General features: G+C 43.3%; 1 protein-coding gene across 2 annotated transcripts; it reads right to left on the bottom strand.

Annotated features, from left to right (window-relative positions):
• Window positions 1-1566: 1566 nt before the first annotated feature.
• On the bottom strand, window positions 1567-19838 carry foxn2a (forkhead box N2a). 2 transcript variants are annotated; one of them, XM_063874865.1, is made up of 6 exons: window positions 19689-19838; window positions 9804-10381; window positions 7069-7193; window positions 6865-6914; window positions 6172-6240; window positions 1567-5076 (listed from the first exon to the last, which is right to left on the bottom strand). In XM_063874865.1, the coding sequence occupies exons 2-6, from the start codon at window positions 10365-10367 to the stop codon at window positions 4658-4660; spliced, it is 1227 nt and encodes a 408-aa protein (XP_063730935.1). In that variant the 5' UTR covers window positions 10368-10381; window positions 19689-19838; the 3' UTR covers window positions 1567-4657. The 2 variants fall into 2 exon arrangements, with proteins under 2 accessions (XP_063730935.1, XP_063730936.1); XM_063874866.1 differs by lacking the exon at window positions 19689-19838 and adding an exon at window positions 19134-19280.
• Between the last annotated feature and the right edge of the window lie 255 nt (window positions 19839-20093).

Raw genomic sequence — 20093 nt, 5'->3', positions numbered from 1 at the left:
TTGAATTAAATGATTCAAGTTAAAGATAGATGAAAGAAATACACATGTACTAACCACAAAGTAATAAACAAATAAAGTTGAAAACAGATTTAAATAATATATTACAATTCTGTGTGATTATTGTAATGTTATACTTGCTAACTTTGTATCATAACACTATTATATTATATTATGAAAGTAAATATTGGGAAATATAATCCAAAAAGACACACTTCCTGTAATTACACCAGCAATAAACAGCATATTAAAATACACTGTATTTGTTTGTGTATTCATTTGTACATCTGTTTGTGCAGGTGATTACAGGAAGGTCTGAATGTTGTATTTGTATAACATCTTTAACTCTCCTCTAACATTAGATCGAATGCCCATTGCATTAAGTGCTGTGATGTCACTGATAAATAATGTACTGCTGATTTAAGTGTGGTATGGCTTGCATGACCAAGAACAAGGTCAGAAATCACAAATGGGTTGTAGCACTGTGAAAGACATTCGCTGTGATTTTCCTTTGAAACACTCATGACCTCGTTTGGACTCAAAGTGAAATGACATGTTGCTAATGCAGCCATCACCGCTCAAATCCTACAAGATTAATTTCACCTAATCCATAATAATCTCTTTATATATTCACCACATAGTACTGCTTTATATTCAAATATATTCTAACTTATTTTTATCAGCTGTAAAATGTATAAGATGCAAAATATTTACAAAAAGGATTTACTAAAATGTTTTGAAGAAATACATTTGCGCTGTTTCCCAATTGCTGATCTTAAATGCATACAGGCTAAACACAAACTCACTGACACGCACACCACAGCCAGTGGCTCCAGCATTGTCTGGTTGCCTGGCAACTGTCGGCGTGGCGTGGTTGCTAGGGCCGTGTGGGAGGGGGGGAGGTGATGCTGCTCTGATTTCCAGCTGAATTGAGGCAGTCAGTAGGGAGAAGCCCCCCTCTTCCAGTCGACACACAGGACTCTATTGAACAATAGAGCCGTGCCAATGGGCCTGAGGCTAGTCAGACAAGCCCCTGTTCAGGGTCACACTGTGTTCATCCCACAGTCCTCCATGACTAATTAACTTACAGCGCAGAGTGTCGTTAGGACATCTGATCATGCATCCATCACTGGCACAGCCCTGGAATTCACATTAATATGAGATGCATTTCTGGCTGTCTGCCATGATGGAGCATTTTAAAACAAAAAGGGGAAAGTGTGGAGCCGCCACACGTAGTGCTGAGCACAGCTTCTGAAGTCAAAACAGTTCAGAACTGCTGCTCCGGGTGGGAAATACTTGCCGGCTGTAACGTGGTTATGTGAAAATTGAGAAACCAGCCACACGGAGAGGTAGTTATTCTAAAGAATGGACTATTATTAGCAAGCATTTTGATCTTTTGGCTTTCACAGCAGGTGGCATTGTTGATCAAAGGTTTAAATTGTATGCTGCTAATGTAAAGTGATGGCGTTCGTGTGTTCTGGAGGAGAGTTTGGAGGGCAACAAAAACCCTCTTATTTGAGGTGATAAAATGCTGCTGCTCACACTACAATAAAACAATCCTCACAGTGGTAACAAGAACAGGGTTTTATTAATATTTTGTAATACCATATATAATGCAATTGCATATCTTTGGCGAAAATAAATCTTATAAACATTTTATCAACAGAGGTTAGCATACAAAAACCAAAATGTTGTGTCGGTCCAATAGACATGGCAGACAACTGACACAAACTGATACTGGGTTGGCAGCTTTGTTAACAAAATGTTCATCATACCCTCGGGAACTGCAACAGAAATTTTGAGATTCACATAATCAATATTTAATTTAATTAACAGCTGTCGAGGCAATGAAGCAATTGGATTTTCTGTTAGGGGATTTAAGTCAAATTAAGACCAACATAACATTTCTTTTGCAAGTGCTACAGAAAGAATGAGTGAGCTTTTCCTCTACGAGTCTCTCCATACTTTCTCTGCAGTTGTCAGGATACTTAAATGCTAGTCTGAAACTGCACAGCAGCAGCCTGGGGACTGAGTGAGTCTGATCCAGTTTCAATGATATTCTAAACATTTCAACATCCCAAAACAATACCTGGAAGCATGAGTTATGAGTGGCAGTCAGATTCTAGCCCGAGATGAAATGGAGAGCTAATGTGTTTTCAGTTTGTGACTACTTAGTCATAATATCAATACATAAACATGAGACAAATGTAAAAATGATTCAATCATTCTCAAAGAACTTCTACAGTACATGGGGGAATGTGTCCATCTTGAATGTTATACCCCAGCTGTACATCAATTTTGGCAACAAAAGGTTTCAGGATCAATGTTAATAAACTATCCAGCCTAACAAAAAGCAAAACAAAACATCAAGAAAACCTGGCAGTCATGGTTAAATCAAAGAAGAAAAAAAAACACCCGCTCTAAAGAGACAATAGACATTGGCAAAATACTTGGCAAAAAAGGAAACTGTATTGCTGTAAAATAAAACAAAGAGAAATAAAATACTTAAGGAGTTCACAGGAGGAAAATAAATGTGCCCAGTCACTTGTTTCAAATGACCAGTGTTTGATAGAGTATGCATTCAATAATCCCATAAATTAAAGTCATAAATAAGGTAATGATTAATGAACAATCATTTGTTCTTTTTTTCACAGCTAAACAAGACCAGTGTATGCAAGTTTTACTTCTGAGAACCGAAGCTTACTCTGCAAGAACAAGCTAAAGCGACGAAAATAAACCAAGAGATTGGTTAAGTCCCTGTGCTGACCAGAGTATTCTCGCGCTTCCTGTTCTGATGATTCAGAAAACTAGGGCATTGTTACTCCTAATCATAACTACACCGTGGCAGCAGTGGAACATAGTGACCACGGCCCTCTGCAATTTTACATTAGTGGCACAAGAAACAGTTTGGCACCGACCATGCATGCTTTATTCCTGTGGCAATATGATCTAGCTCTGTGAGGAAATAATAACATGTTACTTTAGTTGCCCTTGTGAGCTTCCATGCTACCTTGTATTGTACGCAGCTTTTTTTAAAAGCTCTTGTGAGAATTTTGGCCTTTACAAAAGCAACTTCCCCTCAGTGAACTGCATGCAATCAACTGACAATAAACACTCCATTTCACAGCTAGAGAAGAGAGCGTGTACTTCCTTATTTTGTTCTAGGAGGAAGAGCAGGGGCCAGACAGCACTGAGGGCACAACTTGAGAGCAGCACAGGTCTTCCACATCTCGCCTGCGAGCGACCGCACACACAAAGTCCAGTTCTCTGTGGCTGCAACTGTCCCCTTCGACAGAACACCCTCCCTCAAATTGTGAATTAACTCGGCCTCAAATCCAGCCAACAGAAAATAAGCTGTATAATTGCTAAAGTACATGGTTCAAAAAACACGGAAAAGGCAGGGAGGTTTAATCTAAAAGCAAACCCAAATAATAGAGCTGTGGTCATTTACTGTCTTCTCCTGTTATCCAGCTCTGCATTCAAACCGGAGCAGAAGCAAGCCGAGTGCCATCAGCCCTCCAACACAGCAGGAGCAGGGAGATCATTACAGAGATTACAGGAGTTTGATTATTTCAGACTATTTTCTGTCGTGATCATCATCTCAGATTTAGGCTGACATGCACTATGATAAACACACACAAAAAAATAATCCACGGAGAATAACCTATGAACACACAGTGAACATCTGGCAACATGTGGCAGGTGTTCACTTTGCATAGGCCGTCACCAAACATGTGAATATATGTCTGCACGACAAATGTCAAAAACAGACTGATGAATGAAAGCACACCGACAGGATGAGCAGTGGATTGGCGAGAAAAAAAACACACTTGTATAGCACTGTAATGGCCGCACAAAACTGAGCGAAGTAGTATAGCTAACTTTGCAACTAAATTTGGCAGTGGCAGAGTAATACTATTTCCACATCTTGCTTATCCTGAAATAGAGCTAGAGCTCGTGTGTAATAAGTTTATCGCATAACAAGATTATAGTACTACTCCATTCATTCTCTTAATTGTAAAGTTTAACTAGCATACTCGACTCGGAAAAAATGCCACCATGAAATGAAGTCATAAAAGTTAAGGTTGTGGATTAATTATTGCATCTCTCTTACAAGAGGATTCCTTTCTAAAACAGTGGCATTTTTTTTTCTTTAGCACAAAAAGGAGAAGCTGATAACACCAGGAGGTTAGGTTTTGTCTGTTACAAACATGCACTCATTCGCTTCATAAATAGATTCACTTGGAAGAGGATACAGGTTTGAGGAGGAAGCATGCAAACGCTTTGAGTTATAAAACCTTCAGCTTTTCCCGTTTCGTCATTCCGAGAAAAAGTCTTGAATCACAATCTTCTAATCCGACAGAAGCAGGCAGGTCATTTTGGATAGGTTTCTTGATGGTTCTCCACAGCCCGAATACCAACCCCAGCAGTCCCCCCCCTCCCGAGTTACAAAAGTCTCTATATGGCTTTGTTCTCCTGTGTGAACGATACTATTGCCATTTGTTTTGTTGGACAGGGATATTCCCGAACAAAAAGAAAGGCTCAAAATGGCCAATGAACGATCAGATGAGGAGAAGGAGGCACACTGGGACACACGATCAGGGGTCAGATTAGGGTTCACAGGGTCCGGAGTCTGATGGGGGGGGGGCAAAAATAATCTTCATTTCCTGTTTAGTTTTGTGCTCTTGCGTTTGGATCCCTCCGCGCAGCTGCGTATACCGGCGAGGTGCAGCAAGGAGCCGGCGGCCTCTTTCAGCTCCTCGTCCAGCTCCGGCTTCACCTCGCGCCGCGCCCTCTTACCGACGGGCCACTTGATGGCCGGCGGACGTCTAGAAGTCTGGTGGACGCCCCTCTCGTCCCAGAGGTCGGAGTCCTCGTCGCTGTGGAAGCCCTCGCTGCCTGCGCGGTGGGACTGTCTGCGCTCGCAGCCTCCCTCGTCCAGGGAGGAGAGAGACGAGGAGGAGGAGCGGGAGGAGCAGCGCTGCAGGGCCACGCTGCTGTAGTTGTGGTCCTGCTTTGGGTCACTGCTCACCAGGACCGAGTCGGGCCGGGACAGGTCCAGCGGGCTGTCAGAATTGCCTGAGGAGAGCAGAAGATGGATAGAGAGTTATGGATGCACTCAAACGCAGAGGGTTATTATTACAGGCCTGTTTCAGTGTGAGAAATACTCTAAATATTGCATGACAGGCTCTAAGCTAAGTGTCTCGATTTAGTTGGATTAAAATAGGTTGCGTCTGATGATCAGTAAAAGCTAATAGAACTTCACAGTATACCAGTTTTGGTTTTCAGTTTTTTAATAAAGAAGAACAGAGTACGACATACTGTAACCCTAGCTCATACTGTTTACATGTATAAAGCAGAAGTGAGACGTGTCTCAGCCCAAGTAGGAAAATATGATCTAAAAATATGATCGTTGTATGCATGTTCAATCAGACCTCTGATGGGGAAAGTACAGATATTAGCAAAACCCAATTATATTAAAATGATCCTTATCTAATACATAATCAAGCTGCAACGATTAGCGATTGAATAAGCAACTAATTGTTACATTATAAATTAACCAGCAACTAATTTGATCATCTCATAAAAAAATAAATGTATGATTCCAGCTTATTAAACGTAATGTTCTCCGGTGTCTTTACTTATCACTGAAAGTAAATGACTAGTTAATTGATGAAAATAATGGTTAGTCGCAGGCCCTAATGTATAATTCGACTGATAACAGCAAAAATGTGGACCATTTGGACGGATTCTCAACTAAAACACAGCTAAAACTGACTCAAGTTAGTGCGATATTTGCATTTTTTCTTCTTCTTTTGAATCGATAATTTATTAAAAAAAGCATAGTTCATCATTTTAGGAAGTAACCACATAACCACTGTAGAGAGGGTAGTTGGATTTTGTCATCTTTGCTACTTGCCGGGTCAACCCTTTACCTTTGTGCTAAGCTAACTGTCTGATGGCAACTATTATTTGCAATGAAGTTCAGGAAATACCCTGAAAACATCTCCTGCACATAACCCACACTTGTCTCATAAGAACATGTACACATCACAAATTAAAGCACACAAAATAAAAGAAGACGTAAGCAATGACAGGGTGGTATGTCGGGGGGGTAGAAGACAAAGAGTTTGAAGAATTGGTGAAAGTATGGTTGCTTGTGAATTCTCTTACATGGGTCAACGTGGTGCCCGGGGGCAGAGTTTAAGAGCATCATGGCAGTGGCAGCATCAATGTCAGATTCTGGAAGAGGAAAGAACATGCATGATGGTCAGTCCTGAGGTGTGAAAGCATGGCATCTCTGCTAGGACTGGGAGGACTGGGTCCCTTTGATCGCTTCAAACTAAAGTCGTAGACCCAATAACGTGTACTGAATGGATTGGATAAGCAGAAGGTTCAGAGTTACAAACCAGAGGATGAATTGAAGCTACTGATATTGCATCCGATCTTTCCAGACCTGACAAAGCGTCTAAAAGCCTCGTCGCTCACTTCTGGGGGGTCTAAATTATTAATGATTACAGTGAGACTGAGTGCTCGACACTCAGCACCGACCGAACCTCTGCCTGTCGTCAAGGTTACAAATCCAAGAGGCAGAGAGGGGGGGTGGAGAGGAGTCTGATACGCTGACTGGGAGCTCTCAACATTATGGTCTACATGAGGCATCGATGACTCGAAAGCAACAAATCAAACCAAGAGTTGAGGATAGAAGCACAGTGATGCTGAATGTTCTGGGGCTGAAATGTGAACAGGCAACAGAATCAAAATACTGCACACACACAAGCTAAAACAAACTGCACTGAGTCAGAAAAATGTGCTTTTGATGAAAATATCAAGACTTGAAAGTAGGTATGTGTGCGTCCGTCTCACCTTTGAATGAGCAGCCTTGTAGAAAGAGATGGCGGGGGGGTGAGGAGGCACTGCAAATAACGGAGGGTCAGGTTTAGAATTTTTGGGAAATGTTGAGAAAAGTCAAATGTAAACCTTAACACTGATTTCAATGAGCCAGAGCTGCAGCATCACAGCTATCACAAACTCATAACCCACACAATCCAGAGAGGGATGGAAGTGTACCTGGGTGGGGAGGCGGGTGGTGTGCAGAAGGCATGTGCGGCGGGGAAGTGCTGCTTCTTAAGGGCTTGGATCAGGTTGGGGCGGTACTCGGGGTCAACACACCAGAGAGAACCTTTCCCATTGGCCTGTAAAACAAAGCAGGGACGGTCAATCTTCCATCCCAGGTTACAAAGTCAGAAAAGTGTGAAGAAAAACCATGAGAAGTACTGTTCATCTAGGTAGTCTTTAAAGGAGGAGTCCAAATACTTGAACATTACACAGCTGTGTGACAGAACGGCCATAGGTTTGGAGGGTTTTCCTGGAAAAATACAGTACGAGGGGCTAACGTCACTTCTGGTCAAACGGACGGCCCCTCCCACTTTCCAGTGAATATAATGCATTAAAGCAGAAAATAATAGTTTCTTTATGTCTTCAAGCTGCCGAGTCATATATTGCACCTCAAACAACAAATAAACCCTGAGTTACAGTTTCTTTACTGCCTCTACAGAAAAAAGAACAGTTAAAGAAACCAATTCAGAACTCATAGTTTAAGTGTCAGCCTGCTGCCTGCCACCAGCAGACCGACCGGACAATCAAGCCCCTATTTATTCAGAGCTCCGTAAAAACAAAGCCGCCTCTGCCGTCTGACGGTCTATCCGACACGATTTTAATATCTTTGGATTAATTATACCATTTTTGTCGAACAGAAATGTTGTTATCTGGCATCACTTCAAATCTGCATTTTGGTGTGAGGGCGCAGCGCCCGTTACTCGGTTTAGACAAAACCCTGGGTTTGTCTAGAATGTATGATTTGTCTCTGGTTATATTTAAACAACAAGGCACACTGCAGTTTTCTTGTAAACAATCAAAAGTTATGTGGACATTGTGTATCTTTGAACACACATGTTGACTGCATTTCCTTCCCCTTATTCCTAACTAGCAAAACAATGACATTTCCCCTTAAGAGGGAAATGATCCGCTTCTTTGCACCTCGTTATCATCAACTCTCAATCAGTAGAAATCAGATTTAAATACTGGAAAATCTGCTTTAACCAACCCATCAACAAGATGCTCACATTCACAACATTCCAGAAGATTCTCAGGTGGACAGCAGAATGATGTGTCAGATTTGATTTCAAACGCTCTGATAAACAGCTGATTGGAGACTGAAAGCGTTCTTAGAGGAGCACCACATCATAACAAAGCAGGGGAAATAGCGAAAGCAGAACTCAGAATTCCTGAACAGCCTGAACAAAGAGAGGAAATATCTGCTGTGTGTGAGCAATGACTGTGAGCGATGTGTGCGGGAGTGTGTTAACTGTCACTTTATCTGATGGCCCAGTCTGGGAGGAGAGAATAGAGCGAGGGAGGGAGGAGAATAACCTTGACTCAGATTACCAACGAGCCCTGATGCAGGAAGAAGGAAATGTCGCCATGGCAACGGAAACCACCAGCCAGTGTCATGTGAAACTGGTCTCTCAGCAGACGAATGGCTCACGCTGTGCACCTGCATGCTGAGCCGCCTGCGCCTCACCATGTTGCTGCTCGCCGAGCGCTAACCACCATCACCTCCCGTGGAGGGAAATATGAAGTCTTAGCCAGGCACAGCCCCGGCACCGCGGGCTCTACCGGACACAAGTCTGAACTCACACTGGAGCGCAATATGGCCGCTGTCGTGTCCCTCCCTGTGTCTGTACCGTCACATGCAAATCAGGTTGCACCTACAAAAGCCCGGCTATGGTATTGAAACCTCCCTGTCTCTAAAACAAATGCAAACTAGGGTAAAGGTTAAGTGAAACGCTTGAGCAACACTTGAATGAATATGTGACGACAGCTTTGGCGTTGTTTGCTCATGTTACCGAGCCGCTGCAATTCATTCTGATTGAACTGCCCTCCCACAGGACTGATCAACAGATTAACAGTCCTTAGGATTTTTGACACCCAAAATGTTTTTTATGAGCTTTAATTTGTGTTGCTTATCTGGTTTTATCCAGAAATACACATGTGTGAAACTATTAGGGATTTTAAAGTGTGTATAATGATTTCAAAGAGCAGCAACCTCAGAACCTTTTTTGCTCCTCACCACATTTTTCAACACAAGGTTTGTTAACCTACATGGAAATCGCAACCATGACGGAATTAAATGTGCATTTCACACCAAATGTTTCACTCTTTCACATTCTGTTGTCCTACGCATGTGCATGTGAGAAGGTTAACTTTTTCCCCCTGTTTTTTTCCTTTCTATGCAGGAACACAAACACAAATGAGCATGACTGACATGTTACTCTGCCAGGACCAGGCTGACAGATTCTCCCTCCACACTCCTCTCTCGCTGCAGGTCACGTTTGCTTCCTTGCCACAGAGCAATATTGAGGTTCCTAACGGTGGGAAGCCTCTCTCTAGTTGAAACGGTTTGGAAGATAGTCGTGGTGTGCTGTGTTTGCATTTCCTCAGGAGGAGTATGTGCGACCTTGACTGTATTCCAGCGTTATCACAGAAGAGTCAGAGGTCCCTTTGGCTGAGTTACAGTCCTGGACGCTCTCACGCGCCCCGCTGCAGCTTCACACTGAAATGCGATGTTTACCCACAGCACCTTGCTCAAAAAAGTGGACATTTCGGCCTACAGAAATTTGAATATCACATCATCAATCACTGCTTTGAAAACTGATTTGAGGGGCCTAATTGTAACAGTCCCATTTTCTAAGTTGAAATCAGTTTGAAGTGCATGACAGTTAGCAGACAGGGGAATGACCTACCTTTCCCAAACTCCTCTCGACCTTGCGGAAGCATTTGTTCAAGGACAAGTTGTGACGAACAGAGTTCTTCCAGCCAGTGGGAGCGTTGGAGAAATAAGGGAAGTGCTCGAGAATCCATCCGTAGATTTCTTTAACGGGCAAAGATTTGCTGGGAGACTGCTCGATGGCCATGTAGATGAGGAGAGAGAACGAGAAAGGGGGCTTGGACTTCAACGAGTCTCGCTCCCTGCCTCTGCCGTTTGACGAAGATGAGGAGGAAGACGACGGCCCCTGGTTGGGCCCGTAGTCTCCCTCTATGTCAAAGAGGGGACTGCCGCTGGGCTGAGCTTCCGGCCCTCCCAGAGTGAAGTTCTGCAGCAGGTTCTCATGCAGCCAGTTGAGGTTGGTGAGCTCCTCGTCCTCCGTACCTCCGGTCCGATCCACGCTGGTGGCCAGCGGACTGGACGCACACTCCGCCTCGGGCAGTGTTCCCACACCACACACGCCTCTGAGCCCTGTCCGCTCCTCTTGCATACCCGGAATTTCCGTTTTCTTATCTGGTGACATCCCAATGATTGGACCCATTAAATCAAAGAGGTCTGGAAGGGGAGGAGAGGAGAGCCGTTAATGTTAACGCAGATCAAAATCACAGTTTCTGATGGTGAACTGATTTCATAACAAAGTTGGCAGCATGGAATAACTGGATGTGACACCATGGAATGATGTGCTCTTCCAAGCGTTGACCTTGTTTTCCTAAGTCTTCCCTGGGGGCACCCCCCCTGTGGCTGTGCCTGTGCCTGTCTGCCTCTATCTCACTTTCCTGGCCCTCTCACTGTCCCTCTCCTCCACGCCTGGCGAGGACGGAGAGGCTCTCAGCACACCCTCCTCTTGATTCCAGCCAAGGACCTTCGAGGAGGTGCTCTCAAGCAACTGAACCGACTTAAGGCTCCACTACTCGACGCCCACCTCGTAGCAGACAGGACCCAGCTGCCAGTTATGTGTAAATGAGCATGAAAGCATCAAGCGACTGCAGGAATGAGTGGAAGGCCTCCATCTTACAGAGTGGATTGCTCTTACACGCTGATCTGCAGTCAGCCAGGATCAAGCCTCAATTTGTCACATGCCAGATTAAGTAGTGTAAAGAGGCTACAAGCCCGGGAGTTGATGGACATTTAACAGCACAAGGAAATTCAATATTGCCATAAGCCCTGTATCATTAACCAATCCCACACAAGCACCCTTATTAATAAGACAATGATACTTTTTAACGTGGGCTCAGGGAAGGAATTGTTCGGCAATGACTCTGTCAAAGTGTTCAGTTAAACCCAATATTGAGCTTTGATTTTTATTACAGGCACAGAAAAAGATATGTCAAAGTCTAAGACCGCTTAAATAAGTGAGAAGTACTTTTTTTAAAAGATAGAGTACTATCCAATCAACCTTTGTAAACCCATTCAAATCAAGCTTTGCTGGTTCATGAGGCCGAGAGCACAAAGAGATCACTCTTTGGCTCATCTCACAACAAGCTTTATGTCCTGGTGTCACCATGACAACCATGCCATCCCTTCAATTAAGAGCAGACATCCCACAAACAAGATATATGGATACAATAAGGAAATAATAACCCATGCTGGCTGGCTCTGTCAGAGACGACCAGCCGCCCTGAACAGAAAGCTACGACTTCACCTGGTGGGGAGACCAGACGCCCCGGCCGGGGGGGGGGGGGGGGGGGGCACAGAGAGCAGGAATGGCCAGGCATTTCTTTTCATTTCAGTGATAAGATAAGAACTAGGTCAAACTCAAGAGTGTTTGCGCAGTGGGTGAGACAAGAGCGGGAGCACACACACACACACACACACACACACACACACACACACACACACACACACACACACACACACACACACACACACACACACACACACACACACACACACACACACACACACACACACACACACACACACACACACACACACACACACACACACACACACACACACACACACACACACACACACACACACACACACACACACACACACACACACACACACACACACACACACACACACACCAGTGGGAAGGAGGAGGCATTAATGACCACTCAATGAGGGGATAAGCATATAGCACCGTGATCATATTTGGGTTCCGAGTGATTTCTAATTCTAGGGTTGTGATTCCTTCAGTCTTTAAAGTAGATTTCTTTATGTTAGAATAGTACTTCCTGTCTGCTCTATAGTCACACCGTGCTCTCTTTCCTGCCTGTCAATCCTCTATTGTATGTCTTTAATATGTCATGATTGACATTTCCTTGTGATGGCTGACAAAAAGGATGTAAGTCACAGAGCTTTGAGGCAGAGTGAACATAGGAAGGGACAATCCAAGATATAAGTCGTTTTTAAAATAAGAGACATGCATTACAAACAGTGTAGAATAAAGAACAACAGACAGAGAGTGAGTGAGCCAGCTGAGACTCTGCGGTATGAGGACAGCTATGTAAGTTATCCTCTGTCTAGGATGAATCACAGCTCTCAGCAAAGTGGAGCAATCAGATATGTCAGGCAGTGAGAGAACTGCCCATTTGTGTAAAAAGAAAATCTCTGCTCAAGAGACCAAAACACCGAAATATATCTCTTGACACAACAAGTTCCTACTCTGAAGACATTTACAAACAGAAAAGGGGACAGTGCAGAAAGACATCCACAGTTTTTGGAGATGAATATTATTTATCCTTCCAAAAATAATTTCAGAATTGGGCTATCTGTGTGCACAGGCCACACATCCAGTGCTTTTTGAAAATGGTTCTTTCAGGCAGGGTGGAGACAGGTGGAAGACAGGTTTGTACAAACTGTTTATATATCTGTCTTGATGCCAGAGAGAAAGAAAGGATGAGTGCTGATGCCATCTGACAAGGGTAGTTGTTCTAGCGAGCCCTACTTGAGACTGTTCTTTTAGAGTCTTTATCCGCAACTGTTACCCAACGCATGCCGACAAACATTAAGGTCATGGAAAACAAGCAAACACAGGTGTGCCCAAGAAAAGCTCCGACTGCATTAGCATTCAATTTCAGGTGTGGTTGACTGGAAACACTTCTTCAACAGGGAATGAAGGACTGCTGTAAACTTTATGGAGAGGAAGCCGCCGCCTTGCAGAGTGTCAGGCCACTGATTAACCTTAAAGCACCAGAGAGCTTCACCTCCCTCTATCCTCACAGCCATGAGCTCTCAGCTGGGCCCTTGGGTGCCAGAGAGCGCTCATCTTCTTTTGAGTATCTCTTCCAGAAAAAAAACATCATTTGAATCTCCACAGCGGCCGGGTGGCGAGTGAGAAAGCTGCCTTGCATCCAGCCGTACAGGAAGTGTTTCACTGTGACTGCAGCTGCTCAATTACCCCTGCTGTTGCAATGATGGCAGTTATCATTGCTGATGAAAAAGGCATCAAAGGGAGGCGGCTGGGAATGCGATGAATAATGGGACACTAGTGTGGCGAGAGGGGAGAGGGAGCTAATAAGCTGGGCTGCCCAGTTGACTGCAGAATCCTTGAAAATACACCAAAGCTGCAACGGTGCTGACCTGGTGGCTCATCTGCAAGTTAAAATAGCCCCGCGCACCGCCAGCCTCATCATATTCATGTGCAAACAGGCAGGCTCTAACAGCAGGTGCCAAGGCACATTTCCCCCCCCTTTCAAACTGCTCTTTTATCCTGTTAAGCACTTAACCCATTCAAAAAGACACAAAGACTTATGCAGATAGCTGTAAGTGGCAAATCAAGCCACCGGTGTGTCAAATATGGACGGGGGAATGTGAGGGAGATGATGGCGCCGTCCAAAGGAAGAGGGACCGGTTTGAGATGTTTTCTGGGAGCCAATCTCACGATCAGGACTCAGTTGCCACGGCAGCCAATGTTGTAAGGGAAGCAATTGTGCTCATGTCTGTGCATGAAGAGAGAGCTAATGTGGGGAGATCAATACAGGCGGAAAGTGCTGAGGCCAGCAGTCTGCCGCTGCTCTCCACAAACCTGTCTGACAAAGAGCAGTGGGAAAGGCCACAGCCAACCTGGATGGCACTACTGACTATGAGCTATTAGGACATACTTCAGCTCTGGTTCCATCAATCCATTTTTTGTCAAAATGACTTACAACATATTATTTTAATGTAAATAACAAACTGAACAGCTATAGCAAACTGCAGTGAGTTAATGTGCAAACGTATTCACTCCACACCCTCAACAAGGAAAAGAAAACAGTTGACACAAACCAGTTGCACCTCTGTAATAGATACACAAAGGTGTGTCGCAGAGCCCCGTGGCAAGGGCTGTTATTTGAAACCTTAACTGATATTTAGGAGACTACCCAGTCTGGTTGGAGCTCTGAAAATGTGAATGAGACAAGGGGGGGTGGGGGGTGAGTTAGAGCTGGAGAGTTAGGGAGAGAGAAAGTGAGAGAGGTAGCGCTACGGAGAGAGACAGAGAGGCTGTTCCAGAGTGGTAGTCGTTTTTTTAAAGGGAGGGTCAAATTATGCAATAACAAATAAAGCATCCGTTAATGTGAAGGCTAATCAGGCTACTGCTAAAGCACGTCTAAATGATGCATTCCCAAATCAAACTACTCAATGGCTTAAAAAGGATTGGTGCCTGAAGGTGAAAGCTAATGAAAAAGCTCGCACAAAGCATTACAATTGGCCCCACACTCAGCCCGTACAAAGGAGCAGTTGTTTTTGCTCCAGTCATGTTTGAGAAGCGCTCAGTATTCACCTCACAGTTTCAAAACAGAGGACGGGAGGGAAGGAAACACCTCCTGCCCGTTGAGGAAGTTCATTTTTTAGAAAACAAATTCAGAGTTCACACAGAGACAGTCAGGGCCGCTCGACACCAGAGCAGCGGACCCGAGCAGCGAGAGGTTCAGTGACGCAGCCAGGTTTGCTTTGGCTGTGTATGAAGTCCAGCAGCATGTTGCTTACTGCTGACAAACACCCAAGCCCAACTTAATGTATTGACTGACGCAATCACTTAAAAGGTTGGGGGAAAAACAAGCAAACAAAACAATTGATGGCTAGGTGGTGTTATTCGGAGACCTTCACTCCACAGTGATTCCAGACTCACACTCTCAGGACTGCACTTTGACTGTCAACAGAGGTGAGGCCTTCAAAAGTACACGCCAGCCCCCAGCCAACACTGAAACCTTATCTCTCGGGTCATGTGGCTCTAAGTTCAGTGAACAAACATTCACCACAAGCTAGAATGAGCTACCACCTCATACTTTTGAATAGCTAAAGAAGCAGTAAGGACCAGTCCATGCTTTAAATCCTTCTAATAAATGATTAAAGGTTCTCTTTTTTTACATTTTGATATATCTCAGTTAAAGTTAAGCCCTTCCAGGAGAGTGTGGGATTACTTTACATTTAAATTCCAGTATTTGTTGCAAATGTGTGTGCACAGGAAACTCAGAAAGCACTATATGGTTATGTAGAAAAGAGGAAAACAGTATTTGTGAATCATTGCAAACTAATGGAATTCTTCATATTCAAATACAGTGTGGACACAGGGCACAAACACCCAGATAGGACAGCATTAGGACCGCTGGAGGTACCTTGCTCTTAAAGACTGACAATATATACAGAAGCTTTGGGTGTGAGTGAATCAACTCAAGGGTTCGGGAATTCTTCTGGCAGCGCTGAAGGTCTCATTACAGTCTCTTAAATGTGTCTTTCACTCACCCCTGTTGATTCAAACATTGTCCTACAATAGCCTTTTACTTTTTTTAAAGATCAACAACAACATGTTTTGGAGCTCCATTTGTAACGACATGAAAAGTTTCAATATGCAGTGCTTCAGCACAACAAAGAGCCTATAGCAAATGAGTAGCAAATCCTCTACAGGGTGCATTTATTAAATGTATTTGCCATAAATAAAGTAAAATGTATGAAGTAAAGTGTTCAAATTAATTACTTAAAGACTTTCAATGAACTCCCCATGGTGATCCGATGACAATGTTAAGAAATAACACTGTATGAAGCTTCACATTTATTTTTAAAGGTCACTTTGGCCAAACACCTAGCCAGCCTTTTCCCAGAGCTTTTGTAATTATGATACTATATTCCCTTGGTTGGCACGGGATACAAAATGTTGGTAAACTCAGTAATACAATCCTCATTGCGCTCCTCACATCCTAATAAATAGCACACACGCTGTTCAGCCGGCGTTGTTGTGATATTGACCTCAATTAAATAAATCCTGGTAATTCAGCCAGGGGTGATGAGACAGAGAGCCAGACTGTCACAGGACACAGCCTCTCTTCCTTTCTCTCAATCAAGGCAACGGCCACATTAGTGTTGCTTTCGATGACTGGCTTGCATCTTGATTCCACCCCGTCACAAATGAGACGGGCACAGGCACAGTCAGGGGGTTGGAGAGGGAGGGGGTAGTTCACTATAGAGTCTGTTCATAACCACTGCGACCAATCAAGAGATGTAAAACAATAACTGGAGTAGACGGGGGGGCGCCACAACAGGAATACACACACTACCCATTTGCCACTTCTGCAAATACACACACAGAGGCAGGCGTATGGAGGAAAAACTGAGGGAGAAAATCTAAATATTCACACTTTGTATTTTTAGATTTGCAGAACCAGATTGCAACTGGTACAGCTTTTGTTGCCGTCATGACATTACCGACAATATGTTGACCCCAGTTAAATAGTAAGCTGTTCAACAGGAAGCATAGGGGATAAAAATAGATGTGTTTCAGATGTACCCAGATCTCTGACTAATGAGAAACATCAGAAAAAAATCACGTTGTACATGTGCGTTAACATTTGTATTTCAGATTCAGAGTTCCCACCCATGTTTGATCAGCAGATGTGAGACCTGAGACCATACACTTCTGGGGATGTCCCTCCTTCAAAAACACACAGGGGGTGTGAGCAGGTGATGAAACACACATGTGAAGCTTTAATTATTCAAGCCAACCACCACCAACCTACATGAAGCTGTAAACTCCACAAGCCAGACGGGCCAATGTCAGCAGTCAAGAACTGGATCAGGGTGGTGACTGAACTCAGATAGGTAAATAGCTGTTCGATTTAACATCCCTAGGAATAGGATATTGACAGAACACATTCTTTATACAAAACAAAGGCATATGCAGACTTGTTGTGGCTGATATCTACAAAAACATACAATAATGACAATAACATGGCTAGGTTGTTTTGTTTCCTTCCTTTACAACACATGCAGTTTATCTGTTTTTCATTTGGAATGTGTTAAAACTCAATATGCACACAACAAAGTATTTATGGGAATAGAGTTACTTAAAGTGAACAACGGCTGTCCTTTTTCTGCCAATCATCTAATTATTCAACCTCTACCATTACAACGATTTAAAACAGTCGGTAAAAATCAAAGTCAAAAATGACTCTGTAATTACAGGGTGTTCAGAGAACAGTAGGTTACAAAGTGGTGAGCCAATCTATGAGAATCCTGCTTTAGACTGTTAAGCAATCCTCTAAGTTTCAGCCACAAGGGTCAGCTTTGGTAATACACTCAAAACCAACGTCGCTGGTATTCCTACAGAAAACATGGTGGATTTTAGAGGACGCAACCTTTCATTTACTCCTGGGTCAGAGTACACAATTCTGTGATAAGACTGATTACATGGCAACAGGACCATTTTGAAGTGCCGATTACTGCTTTGATAGAGTGTAACTGATGCAAGCAACAATGCAATATCATTCAAATGCCTTATAATGTGTTTTATATGTCATATTCAGTATTTTGTCATGGCTAGTCAGAACGAAAACAACTCCATTGGACCCAATTTGCGTAGATGTTATGACGTGGTGGTTTCTTTTGTCATACTGCTTCATTGTTATCAAACATCCTCCAAGGAACATCTTCCTGTTCAGGAATTTGTACAGTACAATGGAGCAAATTATCAGAAAAGTGACGCCAATATGTTAACCAAATTGTTAAATCATGTAGAGGAGTTTGAGATATTTGTTATTGTAGTACGCCTTCTTTTATATTGGCTTGTTCAACACATGGGCATGGAACACTACATTGAAGTACTTATATATATTCAGTATTTTGTCATGGCTAGTCATATATATTACTTTGAGAAAAAAAAATCTAATTCAGGTTTAAGTCCCAAGTCTTTCAGCCATGGAAAATGATGGACTGATCCATAACAAATGCAAAGAATATTCAATGATTGGACAGTCTGCCGCCAATTTTACTTTAAAGAAAGGGACCTCAAACTTTGGAGTAACACTACCTTACTTAGTATCTTTAGTAACTACAACTTCTTAAGGAATATTGAAATGACCTCATGATGGTGTACTATTAAAGGTATTTCAACTCTACTGACAATACTTAGATCCCTGAAGTAATTAAAGCCATTTCACTTCAGCAACCACATCCCTGGGTTATACGACATGTCTTATTTATAGAAATGAATGTCAGTAAAGTTAGCAGACCCTCATCTATTCTGGGAGGCAACAGTCCTGACCCTCCAGAGGCGTCAGTACATACAAACCTGTACAGGAGTTGATACATGCTGAAATTACAAAGAACAGCAAAGACAACAGATGGTTTGACCTACACTATGACCATGGAGGAGATTCTGCCAATATAATGATGGCAGATTGACAACATCTGCTTCTTTTTTGCACGTTATGTCCCTTAAGCTCCTGTTGCCTTTGTCTTCTATTTATCACTAGGGCTTTAACAACTGTCAAGTACGAAGAAAGCAACGTCAGTCTACATTAATGTCATAACCTAACAAAGGGAACTATATTTTCCCATCACTTTTTCCAAATCACACAGAAAACCTCAGAGCACAAAACGAATTTCAGATGAGGTCCAGTAAATGCAACACTGACAGGCAGCAGGAAGAAGAAGGGCCACAAGGGCAGACAACACGGGACACGTTTAACATAAAGTGTTTGAAGACCTACTCAACAACAACATATATCCAACGGGCTTAAACAGAGATATTTTTCCTACACTCTGACATTGTTTGTAGAGCACTCTGTATCTGGGACAATCTTGTGATAATCCATTACATCATGTGCTTAGCTAGCCAGTGTAGCCTCGCAACCTCTGGTGCAGTCTAAATATACGATGAAATATTCAATTATCAATAGATATGAAGGGAGGATATGAGTCTAACATTGAAATCAACAGAAACATTTAATACCGCTGTTAACTTACAAACCCACAACTTAAGAAAATACGGGATAGCCAAATACTTTTAAATGACACTAAGAGTCGACGCGAGTGAAAAGTGAAGTGCTGTTAGAAAACTAATGTGCTTTGTAGCTAATGCTAGGTAGACGGTGGTATTACTCACCACGGATCCAAGATTACACTCACAAGCAGCCACAGCCAGTAACACAATGAGGAATACAAAGTTACAAGTAATGACGTGGACTATTGCACAACACTAACAAACACACGGGACTCGTTACAAAGTGACTTATCTCCGGTTAGTTACATGTTGTTCAGCTTTAAAGAGTCGGTACACTAGCTGTAACTGTTAACAACGTTAGCTCAACCAGAACAACCGGTCCGTGAGGCAAAGTAGCGTTAGCAGTAGCTCGGTGGGTGAGTGAAGGTACATCTACGGCTAGTGTTAGCATAACATTTTAACTCTTTAGAATATAGTTCTGGCTTCATATACCAAACGATAAACATACTTTAATACTATAAATGAGCCCGGAGACCAGAGAGAAATAACGTTAACATTAGCTAGCTGGCCACATGCTGTCGCTTGTTCTGCCATGCTGGCTGCTCTAAGCAAAGTCACTTGACCACATTTACTTTTCGCTTGTTCGAAACACAACCCGTATCCACACAAACACAACATACCTCCAGACAAATTAAAAGAACAGCAGTAAATACTTACAATCATGCACGGCGTGCCTCGTTGCGGTATGTTTAAAGACACGTCTGTACGCAGTTTATTCAGATGTCTGTCTCACACAATGTCAGAGATCAGATCAGCAGCTGCTTCCTCCATACACGCAGCGCGCAGATCACACAGCGCACGGCAACGCTACCAAACCCCTCGCCGTCGTCAAGGCAACAGGCCCACTTCAGCCAATCAAAACCCCTCCCCTCCTATCTCCCCTGGCAACTGCCGCAGCGCAGTAGCTCCGCGAACGCGCACGCCATCCTATTTTGCATCGTGCAATGTGCTTTCACTTTTATCACCAGCTGCTTCTAACGTAACGTAGAGGAGTTAGATGTGTTTTTTAGTGTGTTAAACACGTTTAATGAATAAGGTACACGGTGAAGGAGTGATGGGATT

The sequence above is a fragment of the Eleginops maclovinus genome, chromosome 22 (assembly GCF_036324505.1).
Source record: "Eleginops maclovinus isolate JMC-PN-2008 ecotype Puerto Natales chromosome 22, JC_Emac_rtc_rv5, whole genome shotgun sequence".
NCBI classification, from domain to species: Eukaryota; Metazoa; Chordata; class Actinopteri; order Perciformes; family Eleginopidae; genus Eleginops; species Eleginops maclovinus.
This window is presented reverse-complemented; position numbering and strand designations above follow the sequence as displayed.

Bases quoted from the DNA above. Each gene is read 5' to 3' on its own strand.
- foxn2a (XM_063874865.1), bottom strand. From the start codon at position 10,367: ATGGGTCCAATCATTGGGATGTCACCAGATAAGAAAACGGAAATTCCG. The intron at 6,241-6,864 runs GTGAGACGGACG...TTCCTCTTCCAG, and splicing joins ACAAGGCTGCTCATTCAAAG to AATCTGACATTGATGCTGCC. The intron at 5,077-6,171 runs GTAAGAGAATTC...TGCTCTCCTCAG, and splicing joins CGGGCACCACGTTGACCCAT to GCAATTCTGACAGCCCGCTG.